The sequence below is a fragment of the Sorex araneus genome, chromosome 2 (assembly GCF_027595985.1).
Source record: "Sorex araneus isolate mSorAra2 chromosome 2, mSorAra2.pri, whole genome shotgun sequence".
In the NCBI taxonomy this organism is placed as follows: Eukaryota; Metazoa; Chordata; class Mammalia; order Eulipotyphla; family Soricidae; genus Sorex; species Sorex araneus.
Genome location: NC_073303.1, coordinates 252684204 through 252707501, shown reverse-complemented (window position 1 = coordinate 252707501; position 23298 = coordinate 252684204). Strand labels below are relative to the sequence as shown.

The following is a 23298-nucleotide window of genomic DNA, read 5'->3' as shown; positions in this document are numbered from 1 at the left end:
CGCTGGAAGCAGGTGGGAAGTTGAGTTCATTTCTTTTCTTCTTCTTTTTTTTTTTGTGTTTGCTTTTGCTTTTTGGGTCACACCTGGCGATGCACAGGGGTGACTCCTGGCTCTGCACTCAGAAATTACTCCTGGCGGTGCTCAGGGGACCCTATGGGATGCTGGGAATCAAACCCGGGTTGGCCGCGTGCAAGGCCAACGCCCTCCCCGCTGTGCTATGGCTCCAGCCCCAGCCGAGTTCATTTCTTTCTTGCCCCTGGGACATGGAGCTGCGTCCCCAACACCCTGGGGCTGAGGGGCTCCTGAGGCTGCCGCCAGAGGGCTCTGGTAGCCAGGGGTGCCCTCACCCCTACCCCACCTCCCCTCCCCCTGCGGCCTCGGGTTGGTTGCAGACACAAAGGCTCAGAGGGCAGGCCTGCTCCCTGCCCCTCCACACCCCGCCACTCCACCCCCCTGCACCCCTCGCCCTCCGGAATCCCGGGAGCAAAGACTCACCTGCAGCCCGACCCTGGGGAGCCGAGGGGTACGGCCTGTCATCCTAGGGGCACTGGCCATCGCTCTGCTTCTCCCTCTCACCAGGCGTCTTCTCCCCTTTGGGCTCGGCCACAGCCTCAGTGCTCAGGGCGGACTCCTGGCAGGGCCCCAGTGGGACGGGGGACCTTAAGGGATGTCGGGGACGGAGTCTGGGCTCGCCGGCAGTAAGTGCAAGGCAAAGCGCACGTCCGTCCGTCCGTCTGCACCGTGCCTTGGCCCCGGCCGCTCTGCCGAGGCTTCGAGGAGGGATGACGCTTGTTAGGATCTCGGGCGTGGCCTTGCTTGCAGGTGGGAGCAGGCCTGGCGGTCCAGGTGTGAGGCCTCAGCCCCTCCCGCCCCTGATGACACGGGCCCGTTAAAGGGGCAGACAGGCCCGGGGAAGCAGTGCCCGTGGAGGTGCCGGGAGGACGGCTTAGGGGGGGAGCAGGCGGTTCCCAGGGCACCCTTATCCCCCGCCAGTGGGAGAAAGGGGGGAGTCGCCCTCCTTACCCCCAGACACAGCAGGGCTGCGGGCGGCAGGGGGAGGGCTGGGGCCCACCAAGGTGCTTTTTGTTTGTTCGTTTGTTTGGCTTTGTGGGTCACACCCAGCGATGCACAGGGGTCACTCCTGGCTCTGCACCCAGGAATGACTCCTGGCGGTGCTCGGGGGACCCTGTGGGATGCTGGGACTCGAACCCGGGTCGGTCGCGTGCAAGGCAGACGCCCTCCCCGCTGTACTGCCGCTCCAGCCCCCACTGGTGCTGCTTTGGGGGGACACCAGCTCCCTCTGGAGCCCCCTTCCCACCCCGCGTGCAAGGCCTCATCCTCCGCCTCTGGTTTGAGAACATAGTTTATTTAGTCTTTTGTCTCCTTAAAACTTTGCAACAGCCACCGGTACAGACTCGCCACAAACACACGACACCCCGGAAAACACGGCTCGGGGGCAATAACGCACTATCCGGTACGCAGGCGGGCGGGTGATATATTTATATCGTAAAAGATGAAAATAGTCGCTTTCTTCTCCATAATAAAAATAAGTTCTCTTTGTCCGTTGTGGGGCCCGGCCCGGCCGCCGCGGCCTAGGCGCAGGGCGCGCAGCCGCACTCCAAGTGGCGCTCCACCTCGGCCACCAGCGACGAGCCGTCCGAGCACTGGAACACGTACTTGCGCCGCCGGCTGCGCGTAGGCCCGCAGCACTGCGCCCCGCAGCCGCCGCCGCACCGCACCGTGGGCACCCGGGACGCCGTGGCGCACGCCGCGTAGCCCTTCTGCCGCCGGATCACGTCCCGCACCAGCTCCCCGCGGCACGGGCTCTCTGCGGGGCGGGGGGGGGGGGGGAGAGGGGGGAGAGGGAGGGGGAGGAGGAGGAGGAGGAGGAAGAAAGAGGGGGAGGGGGAGGAGGGAGAGGGAAGGGGAGGAGGGGGGAGGGAGGTGGTGGAAGAGGAGGAGCAGGAGGAGGGAGAGGAAGGGTTAGGAGGAGGAGGGAGAGGAGGGGGAGGGGGAAGAGGGGAAGATGAGGAAGAGGAGGGGGAAGATGGGGAGGAGGAAGAGGAAGAGGAGGAGGAGGAGGAAGAAGAGAGAGTGGGAGGGGGAGGAGGGAGAGGGAAGGAGGAGGATGGGGAGGGGAGGAAGAGGAAGAGGGAGGGAGGGAGGTGGAGGAAGAAGAGAGAGTGGGAGGGGGAGGTGGGAGAGGGAAGGAGGAGGATGGGGAGGGGAGGAAGAGGAAGAGGGAGGGAGGGAGGTGGAGGAAGAGGAGGAGCAGGAGGAGGGGGCGGAAGGGTTAGGAGGAGGAGGGAGAGGGGGAAGAGGGGAAGATGAGGAAGAGGAGGGGGAAGATGGGGAGGAGGAAGAGGAAGAGGAGGAGGAGGAGGAAGAAAGAGTGGGAGGAGGAGGAGGGAGAGGGAAGGAGAGGATGGGGAGGGGAGGAAGAGGAAGAGGGAGGGAGGTGGAGGAAGAGGAGGAGCAGGAGGAGGGGGCAGAAGGGTTAGGAGGAGGAGGGAGAGGGGGAAGAGGGGAAGATGAGGAAGAGGAGGGGGAAGATGGGGAGGAGGAGGAGGAGGAGGAGGAGGAGGAAGAGAGAGTGGGAGGGGGAGGAGGGAGAGGGAAGGAGGAGGATGGGGAGGGGAGGAAGAGGAAGAGGAGCAAAAGGAAGGGGAGGAAGGGTTAGGAGGAAAAGGGAGAGGAGGAGGGGAAGAGGAGGAGGGGAAGAGGGGAAGACGAGGAAGAGGAGGGGGAAGATGGGGAGGAGGAGGAGGAAGAGTAGGAGGAGGAAGGGAGAAGGGGGAGGAGGAGGAGGAGGGGGAGAGGAAGAGAGGACAGGGAGGAGGGAAGAAGGGGGAGAAGGAGGGAGAGGAGGGGGAGAGGAAGAGAAGACAGGGAGGAGGGAGGAAGGGGGAGAAGAAGGAAGAGGAGGGGGAGAGGAAGGTGGAGGAGGGGGAGGAGGGGGAGGAGGGGGAGGAGGAGGAGGAGGAGGAAGAAAGAGTGGGTGGGGGAGGAGGAGGAGGAGAGGAGGAAGAAGAAGAGGGAGGGAGGTGGAGGAAGAGGAGGAGCAGGAGGAGGGGTAGGAAGGGTTAGGAGGAGGAGGGAAAGGAGGAGGAGGGGGAGGGGGAAGAAGGAGGAGGGGGAGGAGGAAGAGGGGAAAACGAGGAAGAGGAGGGGGAAGATGGGGAGGAGGAGAAGGAAGAGGAGGAGGAGGAAGGGAGAAGGGGGAGGAGGAGGAGGGGGAGGAAGAGAGGACAGGGAGGGGGAGGCAGGGGGAGAAGGAGGAAGAGGAGGGGTAGAGAAAGGAGGAGGAGGAGGAGGAGGAAAGAGTGGGGGAGGAGGAGGGAGAGGGAAGGAGGAGGAGGGGAGGGGAGGAGGAGGGAGGAGGTGGAGAAGGAGGAGCAGGAGGGGAGGAAGGGTTAGGAGGAGGGAAAAGAGGAGGGGAGGAGGAGGAGGGGGAGGGGAGGAGGGAGGGGAGGAAAAAGAGGGAGGTGGAGGAGGGAGGGGAGGAGGAGAGGAAGAGGAGGAGGGGGATGAGGGGAAGGGAGAGGAGGGGGAGGGAAAGAGAAGGGGTGAGGGGGAGGGGAGGGAGGGGAGGGGGAGAGAAGGGAGAGGGGAGGGGGAGGGGAGAGAGGAGGCTCAGTCAGTCGTCAGGCTGGGTCCCTGTCCCCCCCAGCTGGGCAGCCTGAGTTCAGGGCTGCGGGGGGGGGGCACGGAAGCCCTGTTGGTGGGTGGTGGGTGGGGCGGGCTCACTGCCCCCCGCCGCTGTGGGCGCTGCTGTGGCCTGTGCCACAGAGCACTTCGCAGGGGCTGCGCGGGAGGGCCGAGGCAGGAGGGGGCGCTGGCCATGGGGCTCGGGGCACTCCTGTTTCTGGAAGGTTCTGGGAGCCCGGGGGGGGGGCTCTGCTGCGGGAGGGAGAGAAACCCTACGAGGGGCTGCCCGGCCCCACACGGGGGTCGGGGGGCTAAGTCGGGAGCAGAGCACTGGGGTGGGGGGCTGGCAGCGAGGAGAGGGGAGCCCCCACCCCGGCGGGCCGGCCACACTTGCACCCATGGGAAACTGCGTCTGAGCCCCTGAGGTGTGTGGGGGTCAGGGAGGAGACCCCAAACTCACGCAGCCCCCCGCTGGGGAGGGCGAGCAGAGGGCCCCCCGCCCCGCCCTGGTCTGTGCCCCGGGGTCAGCTGCAGGCCAGGCCGGGCCCCTCCGCCCTGTCTCTCGGGCCTCTCCTGCGAACCCGCTGAGGCGACACAGCGGTGCCAGGGTCCGAGTGCGGGGAGCCGAGGGGAGCGAACCCAGGTGGGCGACATGCAAGGCAAAGGCCCTCCCCGCTGTGCTGTGGCCCCAGCCCCGCACAGGCGTGTGTGTGTGTCTGCGGATCTGCACACATGCACAAGGGCGTGTCAGTCACAAGGACACACGCCAGGGGCCAGGGGCCACCACTGGGCTGAGCACAGTGAACCAGGTAGGGAAGGAGAATTCCCCGGGGGTCCGCTCTGCCATGGCCCCTCCAGGGCCGACGTGGCCGAGGAGAGCAGAGGAGGGACGGGCTGACCGGTCCCAGGGGCGGCGGTGGCCGACAGTGGCCCCGAGGGGCTCGCACGAGAGCCTTCACACTCGCCCCTCGGGGCTGGCGCCCGGCAGGCCTGTGCTGGCCACGAAAACTGACCCCTCTGTGGCCGCGTCTCCGGGTGGGCCCGGCGGGACCCCGAGGAATGGAGGGAGGGCTACACCGGCTCCGAGTGGCCACGCCCCCGGGAGGGAGGGATAGAGGGAGGGGGGAGGAAGGGAGGGACAGAGGGAGGGGGAGGGAGGGAGGGAGGGAGAGATAGAGGGAGGGGGAGGGAGGGAGAGATAGAGGGAGGGGGAGGGAGGGAGGGACAGAGGGAGGAGGCGCCCTCACCTTGCTCGCAGAACTGCCCACGGAAGCCGGGCTGGCACACGCACTGCGGCTCCCCTTGCTCCGAGACGTGGCACTGCCCGTGCTGGCACTTGGAGGCGGTGCAGGGCCCGGCGGAGTCGTTCCTGTGGTCGCACAGGACGCCGCTGTAGCCCTCGGCGCACTGGCAGGTGTACGAGGAGCCCGTGGCCACGCATTTCCCGTGGACGCAGCTGTGGGGAGGGCAGGGGGGGTGGGGAGGGGGGGTCAGGGGAGCAGTTCTCCTCACGGGGCTCGGAAGGGCTGAGGCGGAAGCGGGCTGTTGGGGGGGGAGGCGGGGGGCGTTGCTGAGGATGCTGAGTGCCCGCCACGGATGGGCGAGGGGAGAGGGGCAGAGGACAGAGAGGGGTTAAGGAAGGAGAAGAGCGAGGAAAGGAGGCGGCAGACAGGACGGAGTGGACACAGAGGAGAAGGACAGGGGAGAGAGGGAGAGAGAGCCAGAAGCGGTGATGGTGAATCCAGACAGAGAATGTCCAGGAAGGCGGCCAGAGGGGGCCAGAGCGATGGCACAGGGGGGAGGGGTTTTGCCTTGCACTCGGCCAACCTGGGTTCGATTCCCAGCATCCCATAGGGTTCCCCAGCATTTCCAGGAGTAATTCCTGAGTGCATGAGCCAGGAGTAACCCCTAAGCATCGCCAGGTGTGACCCGAAAAGAAAAAAAAAAGGAGGAGGTCAGGAGGTGAGACCCTTAGGGGGAGAGAGAGAGAGAGAGAGGAGAGAGAGAGAGAGAGAGAGAGAGAGAGAGAGAGAGAGAGAGAGAGAGAGAGAGTCTGGAGACGAGCATAAGAAGGGGAGCACGGAGAAGCGGGAAGGCAAGGACTAGAAGCTGAGCAGTTGGGCAGAGATGAAGGAGGAGGTGCAAAGAGGAGAGACGGAGAGAACCCGGAGGACGGAGGGAGGGAGGAGGAGGAGAGGGGCGGGGGAAAGACAAGGAGGGCAAAGGGAGCAGGATGCAGGGGGCGGGAAAGAAGCTGAGCAGAGGGGAGGGCGTTTGCACACGCCTCATCTGCATTCCATCCCCGGCATCCCCCAGGGTCCCTGAGCACCACCAGGGGTGATTCCCGAGTGCAGAGCCAGGAGTCAGCCCTGCCTGAGCGTCACTGCGTGTGACCCCCCAAGTCCCCCCTCCCACAAAGCTGCATAGATACAGAGGGGAAGAGTTGAGAGAGAGGGCGGGGGGGGGGGGAGTGAGGAGGAGCTTAGGAAGGAGGCAAAGAGAGCCAGACACAACTGGGAGGCCTGAAGGAGATGAGTGGAGAAAAGGCCAGGAGGGCAGAGAGAGAAGAGGGGGAGAGGAGCAGAGGGAGGAGAGGAGAGAGGGACCCATAGGCCAAGTGGAGAAAAAGAGAGAGCAGCTCCTTGGGAAGAGAAGTTGAGCAAAGAAAAGGAGTTGTGGGGGGCTGGAGCGATAGCACAGCGGGTAGGGCGTTTGCCTTGCACGAGGCCGACCTGGGTTCGATTTCCAGCATCCCATAGGGTCCCCTGAGCAGAGCCAGGAGTGATTCCTGAGTACAAAGCCAGGAGTAACCCCTGTGCATCGCTGGGTGTGACCCAAAAAGCAAAAAAAAAAAAAAAAAAAAAAAAAAGTTGTGGAAGACAAGGGGTTGAGAAGGCTCCAAGTGAAAGGGAAGAACAGGGGCTGGAGCGACGGCACAGCAGGGAAGGAGTTTGCTTGGCATGTGGCCAACAACCCAGGTTTGATCCCCGGGCATCCCACGTGGCCCCCTGAGCACCACCGCCAGAAGTACTCCCTGAGTGCAGAGCCAGGAGTCAGCTTTGAGCATTGCCCGGTGTGACCCAAAAAGCAAAAGAGAGGAGGGGGAGAGAGAGAGAGGAGAGAGAGAGAGAGGTGAGAGAGGAGGGGGGGGAGGAGAGAGAGAAAGACCGACAGACAGACAGACAAACCGGGAAGGAACTTGAGAGCGGGAAGCACAGGAGCCCAGCGGAAACGGAGACGCTAGACGCGTGTGCGCCTGGACGCGTGTGCGCGAAGGCAGAGCGCGGGGGACGCGTGTGCGCCTGGATACATGTGCACCTGGACGCGTGTGCCTGGAGACAAGGGCGCGCGGGACGCGCGTGCGCCTGGACGCGTGTGCCCGGAGACAAGGGCGCGCGGGACGCGTGTGCGCCCGGACGCGTGTGCGCGGAGGCAGGGCGCGCGGGACGCACGTGCGCCTGGACGCGTGCAGGGGCGCGCAGCACGCACGTGCGTGACGGGCGGATGGGCAGAAAGACTGACGGACGGACGGACGGACGGACGGGGGCACTGACCCGTGGTCGCGGCACGGGTCGCGGGCCTCCTGGTCGCAGAGCGGGCCGGTCCAGCCCGGGTGGCACTCGCACGCCACGCTGTCCTTCTCCAGCGCGCGGCACAGCCCGTGGCGGCACACGGAGCACGACTTGCAGCCGGGCGACACCCCCAGCGACGGCGGTGGCAGCGCCTTGAAGCCCTGCAGCTCGTTGTTGATGCGCACCTCGCCGATGCAGCCGTGGAAGCCGCCCAGCGGCCGGTCGGCGCCCTGGCGCAGGGCCGAGAGGCCCGTGGACATAGGGATGCCTGTGGGCAGAGGGCCGGCGTGTGTGTGCATGTGGGGGGAGGCGCCCCCTCCTGCAGGGAGCAGATGCAGGGGTGGGGTGGGATGGGGGCGCGCGCAGGGCTCTCCTCACCTCCCAGGTAGAGCGGGCTGTTGCTGCCCACGGCCGGCTGCTTCTGGAGCTTGCCCAGGCTCTTGGGGGCGCCTTTGTCCACCACCAGGTTCAGGGTCTGGTTGAGCATCACCAGCTCCACGCTGTGGAACTGCCCGTCATTCACCGTCTCCACGCTGCGGGAGGGGAGGGCCAGCGCAGGCGTGACTACTGTGCGTCCCGGCCCCGGACTCTGGGTGTGCCACAGAAGCAGGGCCGAGAGCCCCCTGGGGCCCCTTCTCCATCAACCGGGCTCGACGGCGTCGTCTCTAAGTTACTACCTCCCCCCTCTCTCTCATCACCCTCTGGGAGAGAGTCAGGCTCCGAGTGGCACTGCCCGGCGGGCAGAGCTGGTCCTGCAGCGCCTGCACCCACGGCTGCCAGCGGGGAGGGACCCAGGAGGCCCCCAACGGAGCTGCCCAGTGGTGGTGGTGGTGGTGGTTGGGGGAGGCCTGGACCTGCAGTGACCCGGGGACCGGGACCTCCTGTACTGTGGGACCACACGCAGGGATGAGCTGGGGCCACTAGGTGGCGCCAGAGCCCGCAGGGAACCCACAGGGGTTCCCGGGCAGCCCCTCTGGCCGGCTGTGGGGGGTGCAAGGGCCAACTCTGAGCACCAGGCTTCCCGCCCCTAAAAAAGTAATGTGGAGCCCGAGAGAGGTGGTCCTGGGATCACCGCACCCTCCTTCCCACCTTGCTCCCCCGGCAATCCCCCCGCCCCAAGCGCAACGAATAGGTGGGGCCGGCAGCGCCCCCTGGTGGCTAAACGGCCCATTTCCACCGTGCCCGCGACCCTGCCGGGGAGGGGGTCGCTCACCTGTACACGGTGGTGGGCGGGGAGCTCAGGCTGTCGTACACCAGCCGCACGTGGCCCTGGTACAGCTCCAGCGCCAGCGGGTCATTGTCCCCTTTGTACAGCAGGATTCCGTTGTCCTTGTCGGTGGCCACCTGTAGGGCAGGGGCGGGGCGGGTTGCTCAGGCTGCCCGTGGGTACATGCGGGACACTTGGGGGGGGTCCCTGGGGCACAGGCCCTCGGGGCGGCCTTTGATAGCCGCCCCCAGGGCACTGCGCTCAGGCGGGCTCTGGGCATGCTCCGGGGAGACCCTCTCCCCCACTGGCCCCCCTCCCCCCTCTCCCCCCCTTCCCTCCCCCTGAGGCAGCGTGAGGCTGACACCTTGATGGGCCACACCAGCGGGGCAGGCCCAGGGGACCCGCGGGGCACCGAGAGCCAAGCCCGGGGGGCCCACAGCCCAGGCCAGGGTCCGGCCCGGGGACACCGTCTGGGCACTGGTGCAGGCGGCTCGGGGTGCCCAGCCCCCGCCCAGCCGGGGACGCCCCTCGGCATCTGTGTGGCCACACACGGTGGCCCCGGGTCTGCGGACACCCCAGCTCCCTCTGGTCTGTCCGGGGGTCAGGCCTGGGGGCGCCCGGGGGCCCTCAGACCTCCTCTCCGACTCCAGATGCACAGGGGCGGCCGCGGCCCTGCGCCGGGTAGGACCCACAGCAAGGGCCCTGGTCCCCCTCCCGGCTGGGGGCCGCAGGGCCTGTCTGAGCCCCCTGCCCTGTGCCCTGCTCCGGCCCAGCACGTGCCAGGCCGAGGGCGGGGAGAGGATGTGAGTGTGAGTGTATGAGTATATGTGTGTGTGTGAGTGTGAGTATGTGTAGGGGTGTGTGTATGAGTGCTGTGTGTTTGTGTGTGTGTATGAATGTGAGTATGTGAGTATGTGTGAGGTGTGTGTATGAGTGTATGTGTGTATGAATGTGAGTATATGAGTGTAAGTGTGTACATGTGAGTGTATGTCTGTGTAAATGTATGACTATGTATATGTATGTGTGTTGTGTGAGTGTATATGTGTATGTTTCTGTGTGTTTTGTGAATGTGTGCATGAGTGTATGCATGCGAGCATGTGTGTGCGTGAGTGTGAATATGTGTGTTCGAGTGTGTGTGAGTGTGTGTCTGTGTGTCTGTGTGTTTGCAAAGTATGTCTGTTTGTATGTGTGTGAGGGTGTGTGAATGTATGAATGTATGTGTGTTTGAATGTGTGTATGCGTGAGTGTGTATATGTGTGTACGTATGTGAATATAAGTGTGTATGTGTGTGTGAATGTGTGTATGACTATATATGTGTATATGTGTGTACGTATGTGAATATAAGTGTGTATGTGTGTGTGAATGTGTGTATGACTATATATGTGTATATGTGTGTATGACTATATATGTGTATATGTGTGTCTGTGTGTTATGTGTGTATGTATGTGTGCGTGCGAGTGTATATGTGTATATGTTTTTGTGTCTGTGTGTGAATGTGTCTGTGTGTGTGTCTGTGTGTGTCTGTGTGTGTGTCTGTGTGTGTGTCTGTGTGTGAGTGTGTCTGTGTGTGAATGTGTGTGAGTGTGTCTGTGTGTGAGTATGTGTGTGTGTGTCTGTATGTGAATGTGAGTGTGTGTGTGTCTGTGAGTGTGAGTGTGAGTGTGTGTGTCTCTCCGGGTACCTGCAGGGAGATGTTGGCCTGGGGCCGGACCTTGGCGGAGGCCAGTTCCACGTACGAGTCCTTGCCCCCGAAGTTGACGGTGACGAGCTTCTCGCAGCGGGGGCCGGCGAAGCCCGGGGGGCAGCGGCAGACGGGCTCCTGCTGCACCAGGACGCAGGGCGCCCCGTTCTGGCACTCGTGCTGGTCACACGGGCTGGTCTGCAGCAGCACCATGGGCGGGGGCTGCTCGCACAAGGGGCCGCTGTGTGGGGGGGCACGGTCAGGGCCGGAGGGCCTGGTGCCCCACCCGCTCTTTCCGTGGGCCGCCCGCCCCCCCTCTTTGTTTTCTTTTTGGCTTTTGGGTCACACCCGAGATGCTCAGGGGTGACTCCTGGCTCTGTGCTCAGGGATCACTCCTGGCAGTGCTCGGGGGCCCCTACGGGGTTTCTCGGATTGAACCCGGACCGGCTGTGTGATCAGGCAGGCACCCTCCCCTGTGCCATCTCGCTAGCTCAGCGAGTCTTCTCCAGTGACGGGGCTGGACTGGAGCACGGGTGCCCCCCACTCCCCGGGGGTCAGCGTCCCCGGAACTCCCTGGACGGGAGCAGCTCACCCAGCCGCGGGAGGCAGGAGAAAGGAAGTGGGGTGCATGGGGGATGCTCTGCTCCGGGGTGGGCCCTGGGGGGCTCGGGGTGCGTCACGACTGCACTCTGCCAAGCCCACAGGATGACACGCCCCCTGGGGGCGACTGTCCCCAGGGCTCAGGGGTGTGGGACTGTCCAAACGCCACTGTCTACCGTGCAAGGGCTGGAGCTGGAGCCACAGCACGGCGGGGAGGGCGTCTGCCTTGCACGCGGCCGACCCGGGTTCGATCCCCAGCACATAGGGTCCCCCGAGCACCGCCAGGAGTGATTCCTAAGTGCAGAGCCGGGAGCCAGCCCTGAGCATCGCCAAGTGTGACTCAACCCCCCGCCCCCAAATAAAATAAAATAAAACAAAATAAAATACAGTAGAAGAGCTTCCGAGGTGGCTGAAGGGCCGGGCTCGGGCTGGGCACCAGGGGCCCGGCCCGGCTTCCCCTGAGAGTCCCCGCGGGCCTACCTGAAGCCCTGGGGGCAGATGCAGGTGTAGCCGTTGACCGCGTCCACGCAGCGGGCGCCGTGCTGGCACTGGTGCCCGGCGCACTCGTCCACGTCCACCTCACACAGCTTCCCGCTGTAGCCCGGGGAACACTCACACCTGCAGGGCAGCAGGGAGGGGGGGTCCGGTCTGCCCAGGTGTCCACCCACCGCACCGGCCCCTTCAGCTTCCGCAGGCGGGAGCCCCCCAGATGGATGAAGGCTCAAAGGACTCCGACCCCACCCAACCCTGGCATCAAAGCAAGCGGCGCCCACAGCCTCCCTCACCATCTCCTTTATTCGTTTCATTTATTCTTTTTTTTTTTGGGGGGGTCAAATCTGGCGATGCTCAAGGGTTACTGCTAGCAGTGCTCAGGGGACCCTATGGGATGCTGGAAATCGAACCTGGGTCGGCCGCGTACAAGACAAATGCCCAACCCGCTGTGCTATCACTCTAGCTTCTCATTTATTAATTTTTTTAGGGGGGGTTAGGCCACACCCAGCGGTGCTCAGGGGGAACTGTATGGGGTGCTGGGGGTCAAGCAGGGGTCAGGGGTCAGCCACATGCAAGGTGGGCACCTTCCCCGCCATGCTATCCTGACTCTCCAACCCTGACTTAAATGTACTTTAGTAAATACACCCCTCCCCCCCACCCCTGCAACTCCCCCTAGTACTTGGCTGGCCTGGAGTCTTTCTCGCTCTCTCTTTTTTTTGGGGGGGGTCACACCCGGCACAGGGGTCACTCCTGGCTCTGCACTCAGGAATGACCCCTGGCAGTGCTCGGGGGACCCTATGGGATGCTGGGAATTGAACCCGGGTTGGCCGCGTGCAAGGCAAACGCCCTCCCCGCTGTGCTATCGCCCCAGCCCCCGTGGGGGGCCTGGAGTCTCTTTAAGCAACCAAAGTTGCTCCTGGCCAGGTGCTGTCCCATCCCCTCTGCACTCGGGCCCGGCTGGCGGATGGCAGGGTGAGGCTGGAGGGGTGCCTGGGGCAGGGGAGTGGGGTAGGGGGTTTGACACCCGCCTAGTGACCGGCTTCCCTTCCCTCCCTCCCCCGAAGCGAGTGGGGCCATGGGAGTGAGGAGGGGGGAGGCGGGGCGGGGGTGGCTGGACCCCAGCCGGTGCTCACCTGAAGCCCCGGTCCAGAGAGACGCACTTGGCGTGGTTCTGACACAGGTTCAGCTCGGGCACGCAGGGATCTACCACCTCATCGCACAGTTCACCTGGGTGGGGGGCCGGGGAGGTGAGGGGGGCGCCCAGGAGTGCGGATTCCGGGCGGGTCCCCCCTCTGCCCAGGGCTGAAGCAGCAAGATGGTCTTTGCCCCAGCAGTCGGGACAGTGGAGCTCGTGGCTAGGATGCCCCTTGCAGGGGGATGGGGGAAAGGGCCCAGCGGACACCCTGAGAGTCCCCTGGGGGTGGGCCTGGCTTTCAGGGGGGCCAGGGCGAGCGGGCCCCCTCCTCTGGGTGAGTGGCTCATCTCGGGCCCGAGAGCTGGGGCTCAGGCACCCCCCCCCCCCCGCATATTCACCCTGGCCTGCTGTTCCCAAGACACGTTTCCTGCCCTGCGGAGGTCCCGGGGCTGGTCCGAGTTCGAGGGCGGTGGGTAGGAGAGGAGGTTTGCTCAGAGCCAGGGGCTCCCGGAGGGAACCGAACCCGGGGCCCCAGGAAGCGGTGAGGGGCAGTTCTGCCCACCTGTGTCTGCCCATCCTCACGGTCCAGGGTCCAGGGGAGACGCCCCCACCCCGAGTGTGGGGTCTAGAGCCCACTGGGAGGCCCCTCCGTCAGCGCAGGGTTTAAGTCCCTCCCTGGGTGTGTGTGGGGTGGTGCAGGGGGTCCCCCCCCCCGCTGGAATAAAGTGAAGAGGAGCTATTCTTCTAGAACCTTCTTTCCCCAAGTAGGAACTATTCCCCGGGGCGGGGGTGTCTGTCGGCTGCCCCTTGGGTGCGCCCTCTGACCATTTCAAGGAGGCGCCCCCCGCCCCCGGGGCAGGAGGGACGTGGGGGGGGGGCCGGAGCCGGGGCCTACCTGTGTAGTTGGGGGGGCAGACGCACACGTAGTTGTTGATGCCGTCCACGCACGTGGCGTTGTTCTCACAGTCGTTGTCCTCACAGTCGTCCGGGTTGATCTCGCACCGCGGTCCCTCGAAGCCCGGGGGGCAGGCGCAGCTTGGGGTGGGGTGAAGGCGGGGCGGGGGGGCGAGTCTGGCGGCGGCTCTTAAGGCCACCCTGGGCTCCCCCACCCCACCCGGGAGCTGACGGGGTCACCTCGCCCTGCCTATACCCCCCGGCCGGGCTTGCAGCTCTGGGAACCCCAGCCGGGATAGAGGGGGCGGGGCGAGCCCCCCTCCCGCCCCCCAGACAGAGCCCCCGGGAGCTGGTAGGCGCCTCCGTGCGGGGGCGGGGCCCAGACTGCCCAGGAGGGGGCGGGGCAGAGCCTGGCAGGCCGGGGCGAGCCCCGCCCCCCTCCCCAGACAGAGCCCCCGGGAGCTGGTAGGCGCCTCCGTGCGGGGCGGGGCCCAGACTGCCCAGAGGGGGCGGTACCTGAAGCCCTCCTTGTGGGCGTCGCTCAGCAGGCAGGTGGCTCCGTGCTGGCACGGGTTCTGGACGCAGGTGTTGATGGGCACCGAGCAGTCGCGGCCCTGGGGGCGCGGGGGCGGAGCCAGCGTCACCCTCCCGTGACACGGGAGCTGCCGGCACCTGTGTGCCCCGTACTCCCGTTCTCACATAAACTGTGTGTGTGGGGGGGGTGCAGCGTGGAGGGCAGGGCCGGGAGTGGGGGCTGTCCGTCCTCCCTCTGACTCGGGACGCGCCCGCCCGCGTGCCCATCTCCGTGCTCAGGGGCGGGGCTAAGGGACCCTGCCCCACCCCGGGACACACCGGGAAGGGCGCGGGCGGGCGGTGCTGGGCCGGCCCCAGCCTCCAGGAGCAGAGACCCAGGAGGCCTCCCTGGCCCGGAGGGGGACGGGAGAGTCCGGGCCCAGCGGTCAGCGCCCGGCTGGCTCGTGAGCTCCTCCCACCTCCCCGCTGCCCGCTGTCCACGGGAGGGGCGGTGTGTGCATGCATTTGTGTGGGCACGTGCGGACGTGCATGAGTGCACGAGTGTAGTGCATGCGTGTGTGTGTGTGTGGCATGAGAGGCTTCAGCGGGATTCCTCTGTGTGTGTGAATGTGTGTCTGCGTGTGTGTATGTGTCTATGTCTGTGTATGTGTGTCTGCATGCATGTGCATGCGTGTGTGTGTGTGTGTGTCTGGGACATGAGTGGCTTCAGCGGGATTCCTGTGTGTGTGTGAATGAGTGTGTGTCTGCGCGCGCGTGTGTGTGTGTGTGTGTGTGTGTGTGTGTTCAGTGAGCAGAGTGGCTTTAGCGGGATTCCTGTTAGTCTGGCGCAGGCCCCTAGGTGGCGCTCTGAGACTGTCAGAGCCACTGCTGAGTAAGGCACTGGCGTTCCTTAGAGGGAGCGGGAGACCCTTCCTGCGTGTGTGAGCGTGTGTGCACGAGTGTGTCTATGACTGTGTGTGTCTATGTGTGTAACTGTGTGTATTTGTGTGTCTCTGTGTGTGTGAGTGCATGTGTGTCTGTGACTGTGTGTGTCTGTGAGTGTATGTCTGTGAGTGTATGTCTATGTGTGTCTATATGTTTATCTGTGTGTGTCTGTGTGAGTGTGTGTGTCTGTGTGAACATGTTTGTGTGTCTATGTGTGTCTGTGTATGTGAGTTTATCTGTGTGTGAGTCTGTGTCTGTGTGTCTGGGTGTGTCTGTGTCTAAGTGTGTGTATCCGTGTGTGTCTGTGTATGTGAGTGTGTCTGTGTGTGTTTGTGTGTATCTGTGTGTGTCTGTGAATGTGTGTCTGTGTATCTCTGTATCTGTGTGTGTCTGGGTGTTTCTACGTTTGTATCTGTGTGTGTGTCTGTGTGTGTTTGTGTATATGAGTGTCTGTGTGTGTCTGTATGTGTGTACCTGTGTGTGTGCTGTGGGAAAGAGCGGCTGTCTCGGCTGGGAAAGAGGGGGCAGAGGTCGGCGGGGGGCTCCGGGAGGGCTAGAGGCTGCCCTGGGCCAGGAGGGGCTCCTCTGCCCCTGGTGCGTGGAGAGTCCCGGCCCTTGGTCAGCGCCCGGCTGGCCGTGAGCTCCTCCCGCTGCCCGCTGCCTGCTGCCCGGTCACCTATGGGACACCTGCCTGCGTGTGTGCAAACCCCCGTGCCAGCTCCCAAGTCCCGGCTGAGGACAGGGGGCTCCCCGCTGAGCTGCCCTCTCCCAGGGGACCAGAGCCTGGCCGCAGAGGGGCTGGGCACCCCGACGGTCCCACCTCTGCGCTGCTGGGCCCAGCTCCCGAGGTGGACAGAGGCTCCATCCACGGGGCCATACCTTTGCTCTCTGAGACTCAATTTCCCCCAAGGAAATGCAAAGGCCTCAGCGCTTCGAGGGGCCGGGGGTGTGGCCTGCTAGGGGCGTGGTCTATTTGGGGGCGTAACGCCGATTGGGACACGCCCAGGGGCGTGGTCTGCAGAGCATGGTATCTAATAAGACATGCCCCACAGGGCGTGGCCTGTTTGGGGGCATGGCGCCAGCGTCCTACCTTGTACCCATAGGGGCAGGCACAGCGGAAATGCTCCACTGGGTCCTGGGTGCAAGTGCCGTTGTTCCTGCAGGGGCCCGAGAGGCAGGCGTCGCACTTGGCCGCGATGCTGATGTCCACGGGGCCTGCAGGGCGGAAGCACAGAGCCATCAGCGGGCTCGGGCCCTCCTGGTGCTCCGTCCTGGCCAGTCCAGCCCCAAGACTGGCTGTTCTATCACTTGGTCCCTCTCCATCCATTCTTCACCCACCCATCCACCCATCCACCATCTGCCCACCCATCCACCCACCCATCCATCCATCCACCCATCCATTCATCCATCCATCCATCCATCCATCCATCCATCCATCCATCCACCCACCCATTCATCCACCCACCCACTTATCCATCCATACACCCATCCACCCACCCATCCACTCATCCATCCACCCATCCATCCATCCATCCATCCACCCATCCACCCACCCATCCACCCACCCATCCACCCACCCTTCCATCCTTCCATCCATCCACCCATCCATCCACCCATCCATCCATCCATCCATCCACCCATCCACCCACCCATCCACCCACCCATCCACCCACCCTTCCATCCTTCCATCCATCCACCCATCCATCCACCCATCCATCCATCCATCCATCCATCTCTATGTTTTTTTTTTTTTTTTGCTTTTTGGGTCACACCCAGCAATGCTCAGGGGTTACTCCTGGCTTTGCACTCAGGAATTACTCCTGGCGGTGCTTGGGGGACCATATGGGATGCCGGGGATTGAACCCAGGTCGGCCGCGTGCAAGGCAAACGCCCTACCCGCTGTGCTATTGCTCTGGCCCCTGTTTTGTTTTTTTCTTTCGGGTCATGCCAGTAGAACCCAGGGGCAATTCTTGGCCCTGCACTCAGGAGTGACCTCTGACAGCTGTCCGGGTGTTGGAGACATGAAGCAGAGGGGACAGACTACCGAGGCCGGTACCTTCACCCCCCTCCCCCCCAGCCTCCCTACTCTCTGGCCCCACTTTCTCCGTTGTGAACGGGCAGGCTCAGATGAAGTCCGGCACGGGGAACGAGGGAGCGAAGGGCGGCACCCCCTTTACCTTTGCACTGGAAGCGGTGGGTGGGGGTGGTGAGCAGCAGCCGGTCGGCCATGGGCTCGGGGGTGCTGCAGCGGGCGATGCCTGGCTCCTTGAAGCCCGCCTTCACCCACTCGGAGAGCCAGCGCAGGCTGCAGTCGCAGTGCAGGGGGTTGGTGCCCAGCGCCCTAGGGCAGAGCGGGCTGTCAGCGTCCGGGCAGAGTGAACCCCGGCACGGGCAGGAAAGGGACCCGCACCCCGCCCCCGTGGTGCACCCCCATGTCTGCAGAGGGTCCGGCCGCCAGAGTCGATCAAACCCCCGCCCTGATGGAGCCTCTGGCAGGGGCCATGGGGCCGCTGTGCTCTGCAGAGAAAGTTCTAGCAACCCTGAAGCATCTTCAGATCACCAGTGTCCCCTTTGGGCTGCTCCTCCGCCTAAGGGCACTTGGCAAACGGCATGGGAAGGCCCCCAGACCCCCGTGTCCCAGCACCGTCCCCTCCCTGCCCCACTGGGTCTCAACCCGGGAGGGGAAAGCCCCCACCCTCCCATCCATCTGTCTGCTGGGCGCAAGGTTCGAGGGGCTACGTGGTGGAAGATGGGGGGCTTTCAGCTTGATGTCACTGGCCCCCCTCTCCGCCGCCGCCAGCTGCCACCCAGGGAGAGGACAGGAACGTGCCCCTGAGTCCTCTGCCGCCCTTCCCGCCTTGGAGGGTTTTCTTTTTATTTTTTTTTAAATTTTTTTTTTCTTTTTGGGTCACACCCGGCGATGCACAGGGGTTACTCCTGGCTCTTCACTCAGGAATTACCCCTGGCGGTGCTCAGGGGACCATATGGGATGCTGGGATTAGAACCCGGGTTGGCCGCGTGCAAGGCAAACGCCCTACCCGCTGTGCTATTGCTTTTGGAGGGTTTTCTGATGGGCATCCGTGATTCGTACGCACAGGATGAACCGAGCAGGGAGCGGGAGGGAGACGCCGAGGAGGAATGCAGTGACAGAAGTGACCACGGTGATGATGGCACTAACAGCAATGACAATGGAGCAGAGACCCCTGACGAGGGCTCTAGTCCCAGAGCTGCTCTGAGAACAGCCAGCCCTCTGGGGGGCTCAGTTTCCCCTGGAGGAGAGGCATGGCGAGTGCCGGGTACAAGGAGTCGGGGTGAGTCCGGCCCTGGTGGGGTGCTGCCCTCTGACGCATGCTTCACCCCTTCTCGGCATCCCAGGGGTGAACCCTCCCACCCCCGCTGTGGGCGGAGCCGGTGCTGGGTGAACAGGAAGCAGAGCCGGCAGGCCGGCAGGCCGCAGAGGGGCCGCCGGAGACCCCCAGGGGGGCCGCGGGTACTCACAGGTGGGAGAGCGAAGTCAGGTCCTTGAAGGAGCCCTCGGGGACACTGGAAATGTCGTTGCCGTGGAGGGTCCTGGAGCAGAAGCAGGGAGGCCGGAACGTCAGGCCCAGCTCTGGGTGCCCCAGACTGGCGCCCTGAACCCTGTCCTGCAGGCGTTGTGCTTGCAGCATGGGGGGCGGGGAGAGTGGGGAGAGGGACGGGACCCCCGAGTTAGACCTGAGCCACTGGGGTCCGAGATGGCCCCCGGGCAGCTGGGGACACCGGGGAGTCCCCCGCGTCCCTGAGCTTCTGTGTGTGACTGCAACGGGGGGGGGGTGGGCAGGAGATGCCCACCTACTGGAGATATGGGTTCTCAGGGACAAGGCGAACAATGAGCAAAGCCCGATGCTGGCGCTCGCCGGCTGTGTGACGGTGGGTGGCGGACGGCCCTCTCTGGGCCTCGCTCTCCTCTCAGAGGTGACCTGCGCCCCCAGAGGCATGTGGATGCCAGCCTGGTGTGTGGGGGGCACCCAACCACCGCTACGATCTTCGGGCCGACCTGATGGGGACTGTGGCCTGCAGCAAGCGATGGGAGACTCCCTGGGGAGGGGACCCAGGCCCGGGGGCGTCCCCGCAGGCGGACGCCTGTCTGTGTGACAGGAGCTGGGCCCGGGGCCCGGGGAGGCGGGAAGGTGCCTTCCCCCTGCAGGAACCTGCTGTGGGGGGCGCGGGGGGCTCGCCCGGTGCCCACCAGAGCCCCTACACCCTGAGGGGCGGGTGCCGGGATCTTCTCACAGCGGAGCTGCGGGGCCAGGCAGGTGCGGGATAGAGCTCGGCCGCTCCTCTTGTGCGGGGGGCACCTGCCACGGAGGGAGCGCCCACCCCGGCTGGCCGTGAGGTGCAAACCTGGGATGCCCGGGCGAGCGCCACGTTCCTCTCCCACCCTGCCACACCGGGCTGGCATCTGCCACAGGCCCCCAAAGGCTCCCCATGCTCGGGCACCCGGGGTGCCACTCCCGGCCCCTCCTCCCTGCCTGGGACAGGAGGGACAGGAGGGAGACGGGTCACCTTGCCGGCACCCCCCACCCCCGGGCAGCGGGCCGGGAGCGTCTCCGCCGCCTTTCAGTATCACTTAGCGTCCGACTCATGCCATTATTTATGAGCCACGCGGCCTCCTGCCTGCGACGGGGCCGCCGGGCGTCACGGCTGCTTGCTGCCTGACAAATGTCCCCGGCCCGCGCCCAGTCATCTCCCAAGGAGGCCTGGGCTCCCGGCTTAGAGACACAGATGGACCCACAAGCCGCCTCGCTCCCTTCCACTGCGCCCTCAGCCATGCGGGGGCTGAGATTTTCCACAGACGGTGCCACAGCCGCGCCCTCTGCAGGAAGGGCCTCAGGCACGGGCTGGGGTGGCTGCAGCCTGACGGGGGTGCTCACATGTGTGTGCGTGAGCATGCACACACACGCACTCACACTCCCTCTCACACGCTCATAAGGTCACACACACCCCCATACACATATTCTCTCACATACACACTGTCTCACATATACAGTCTCTCTCACACTACAGTCACACACACTCACACACTCTCACACACACCCTCACACAAACTTTCTCACACAAACATACAATCACACACTCATAAACACACACACACACACCCTCTCACACTCACACACACACTTTCTCACACAAGCACAAACGCACACACACTTTTTCACTCACACATGGACACACTCACTCACACCCCCTTTAGGCTCTGGGCACTGAAAGAACTGGAGATGATGAGTGGGGCCCCCCAACCCCCCATGCTAACCCGTTCCAGGTGGCCTGCCCAGCCTGGAGGGGAGCGACAGCGGGGACCACACGCATACGAAGCATGTGACTTGTGTGGGGGCAGATATCAGGAAACACAGCTCAGAGGAGCTGGAATGCCTGTGAGAACGGTCCGGCTATTTTTAGAAGAGGAAAGAAGGAGCAGCTCATTTCCACGGAGCATTTTTTCGCTTGAGGCTCCCCTACTACCTCTTCTGTGTGTTTCCTCAGCACACTCACACACTCTCTCACAGATACACATTCTCAGACACACACTCACACACACTCTCTCACAGATACACACATTCTCTCACACACTCACACTCTCACAGACACATTCTCACACACACACTCTCACATACACATTCTCCCACACTCTCACAGACGCACACATTCTCACACACACACTCTCACAAACATACATTCTCTCACACACTCACACTCTCACAGATATACATACATTCACACACTCATAGACACATTCTCACACACATACACATTCTCAAAGACACACATTCTCTCACACACTTACACTCACAGATATACATACACTCACACACTCTCACACACACATTCTCACACACATTCACATATACACACACTCACCCTCTTACAGATATATACACACTCTCTCACAGACACACATTCTCACACATATACTAATACATACTCTCACACACATTCTCCCACACACTCACACTCTCACAGATACACATACATTCACAATTCTCACACATACTCACATATACACACTCACACTCTCACAGATATATACACACTCTCTCACAGACACACATTCTCACACATATACTCACACACTCTCACAGACACAAATATTCACACACACTCTCACAAACGCACACACACTCTCCCTTTCACAGATACACTCTCTCTCCCACACACATACTTTCTCACAGATACACACTCATACTCTCTTGCACACACCCTGCCTTCCCCAGCATCTCCCTTAGTGGCACCAGTGCAGATAACATTTACATTTCTGCTGAAAAACGACAGAATGGTCTGGGGGGGGTGCGTGGAACCTCTCCCCACTTACTGAGGGAGAGGACTCGGGTACGAGACAAATGAGAGACATGCGGCCTCACAGCAATGGGCACCCTTCTGCCAAACACAGTCACTTCACAAGCCCCTCACCTCCCCCACAGCTGCCCACATAATGAGGGAGGCCTGTGCCACCTCAGCCCTGATTAGGAGGGGTGCGGGTCTCCCGCTGCGGGTCTGAGACTGAGACTGTGAGACTGGGACTGTGTTCCCAAGTCCCCCGAGGAGGCGAGTGTAGGATAACATTGGGTTTGTCCTTTTAGCCTCGCCACAGGGAACTTAGTTTACCTTAGAGCAATGTCCTTTCTGTATGGACACAGGAAGACAGTTAATATTATGCTTTGTAACTTGGGAGTTGATTGATTCCAATAATATTTACTCCCGGGCATCTGCTTTCTCGTCTCAGTTGCCCTTAGTTCCTAGCACCCCAAAAGCAGGGTCCTGATGAGGGACAGAATGGACCCAGGGCAAGCTGTGAGCTACCCTGGCATCGAAATGGGCCAGGCCAAAGCACCACAATACTCAACTATAAGTTGAGAGTATGGTCATGGACAAATGCTGTCATGATCCAAAAGTAACGACGAGACTAGGACCCTGCTGGGGTTAGGAAGTCTAACCTGACCTGAGGACTGTGGTTTAGAAAATATAGTGAGATGTCCTCAGAAAGAACCAAACTTGGGGCTAGAGCAATAGCACAGCGGGTAGGGCATTTGCCTTGCATCTGGCCAACCCGGGTTCGATTCCCAGCATCCCATATGGTCCCCTGAGCATCACCAGGAGTAATTCCTGAGTGCAGAGCCAGGAGTAACCCCTGTGCATCGCAGGTTGTGACCCAAAAAGCAAAAAAAAAAAAAAAAAAAGAAAGAACCAAACTAAGTTTGGTATCTCTCTTACTGTGCTCATGCAGAATGACATTGCTAGAAATACTAGAAGTAGATTTACTACAACTATTTAAGTGGATTACTAGCTGAGGAAAGAAGAAATCGACACACCCTGGATGGGATCTCGCCCTTAAGCGGATCTCCTGGTAATCTGGAGTAATCTCCTTAGAGGATATTTTATCCTTGAGTTAATCTCCTGGAGGAGTGGCCTTACTCCTCTTTGTTGATCTGTTAATGTTCAACCCACCTTCGTGTCACCACCCTATGTGATTGCTATATACACTATGACTGTAGGAGCAAAGCGAGTCAGAGTCAGAGTCAGAGTCAGAAGTGAGAGCGAGTGGGGCTCCAGAGACTGAAGCAGAAGGGCTCCGGGGAGAGAGAGATCGGAAGAAGAGAGGTCGGAAGAGTCCAGAAGAGAAATGACAGAGACAGAGATAGAGATAGAGAGACAGACCGAAGAGAGCACAGCGGCACACACAGACGCAATGCACAAAGGAGGAGCCATCCCAATCCGGTCCATACAATGGCTCGAGAGCACTGAACATGAGCAGCAAGAGCGAGCGAGCAAGAGAGAGCGAGAGAGAGAGAGAGAGAGGGAGAGCGAGAGCGAGAGAGAGAGAGAGAGAGAGAGAGAAAGAGAGAGAGAGCGAGAGAGCTGCCCTGAGAGCCCGCGAACACACCTCACCCTTCCGTGCGTGTGCGTTTGTATTTTTTACTGGCGGGTAATGAAGAAGTGACAGTAACGGATGGCACGCTGTCACCGTGGGTCTTTCTCTCCCCCCTTTCCATCGGAGAATTGATTTTTAATAACCACGTGCAGCTGACAAGGGGCTGGAGCCGTTGCTGACACGGGGGTTTGGTGGGCCTCGGCCAATCACACCGGCCAGCAGGCTGGGTTCGGCCACCGCGTCCCCACTTTCCCGGCAGCACTTGATTCGGGGCCGGCGGCGGCACCCATCGGGGCTGAGGTTCCAGGGCTGGAGCGATAGCACAGCGGGGAGGGCGTCTGCCTTGCACGCGGCTGACCCAGGTTCGATTCCCAGCATCCCAGAGGGTCCCCCGAGCACCGCCAGGAGTAATTCCTGAGTGCAGAGCCAGGAGTCACCCCTGTGCATCGCTGGGTGTGACCCCCCCCCCACAAAAATAAAAGCAAAAGCAAAAAAAAAAGTTGAGGTCCCAGCCCAGCTGTGGGGGCCAGGGCAGGGCCGGCAGGCCGGGGTCCTCCCTGACAAGTGCTCCCCCCACACATCTTCCTCCCTCCCCGAGGCCTGGGAGGGGATCCCCAGCAGCTCTGGAGTTTGTGAGTGGGGGGAGACGCCCCTCACGGGAGGGGGCGGGGTGCAGGGGCCCAGGCCGCCCGGTTTTCCAGGAAA

At 62.6% G+C, this 23298-nt stretch overlaps 1 protein-coding gene across 2 annotated transcripts in view; it reads right to left on the bottom strand.

Moving 5' to 3' along the window:
* Positions 1 to 1345: 1345 nt before the first annotated feature.
* The window catches only part of SLIT3 (slit guidance ligand 3), a 517570-nt gene continuing 495617 nt past the window's right edge, over positions 1346 to 23298 (bottom strand). For both annotated transcript variants that reach the window (XM_055125249.1, XM_055125250.1), the window contains 13 exons: positions 18186 to 18257; positions 16865 to 17028; positions 15778 to 15902; positions 13746 to 13843; positions 13231 to 13370; positions 12334 to 12427; positions 11189 to 11326; positions 10109 to 10349; positions 8434 to 8564; positions 7599 to 7753; positions 7203 to 7488; positions 4896 to 5104; positions 1346 to 1828 (listed from right to left, as the gene is read on the bottom strand). In XM_055125249.1, coding sequence (XP_054981224.1) covers positions 1593 to 1828; positions 4896 to 5104; positions 7203 to 7488; positions 7599 to 7753; positions 8434 to 8564; positions 10109 to 10349; positions 11189 to 11326; positions 12334 to 12427; positions 13231 to 13370; positions 13746 to 13843; positions 15778 to 15902; positions 16865 to 17028; positions 18186 to 18257 — 2089 coding nt within the window. In that variant the 3' untranslated portion in view covers positions 1346 to 1592. The remainder of the gene's footprint in view (positions 1829 to 4895; positions 5105 to 7202; positions 7489 to 7598; positions 7754 to 8433; positions 8565 to 10108; positions 10350 to 11188; positions 11327 to 12333; positions 12428 to 13230; positions 13371 to 13745; positions 13844 to 15777; positions 15903 to 16864; positions 17029 to 18185; positions 18258 to 23298) is intronic.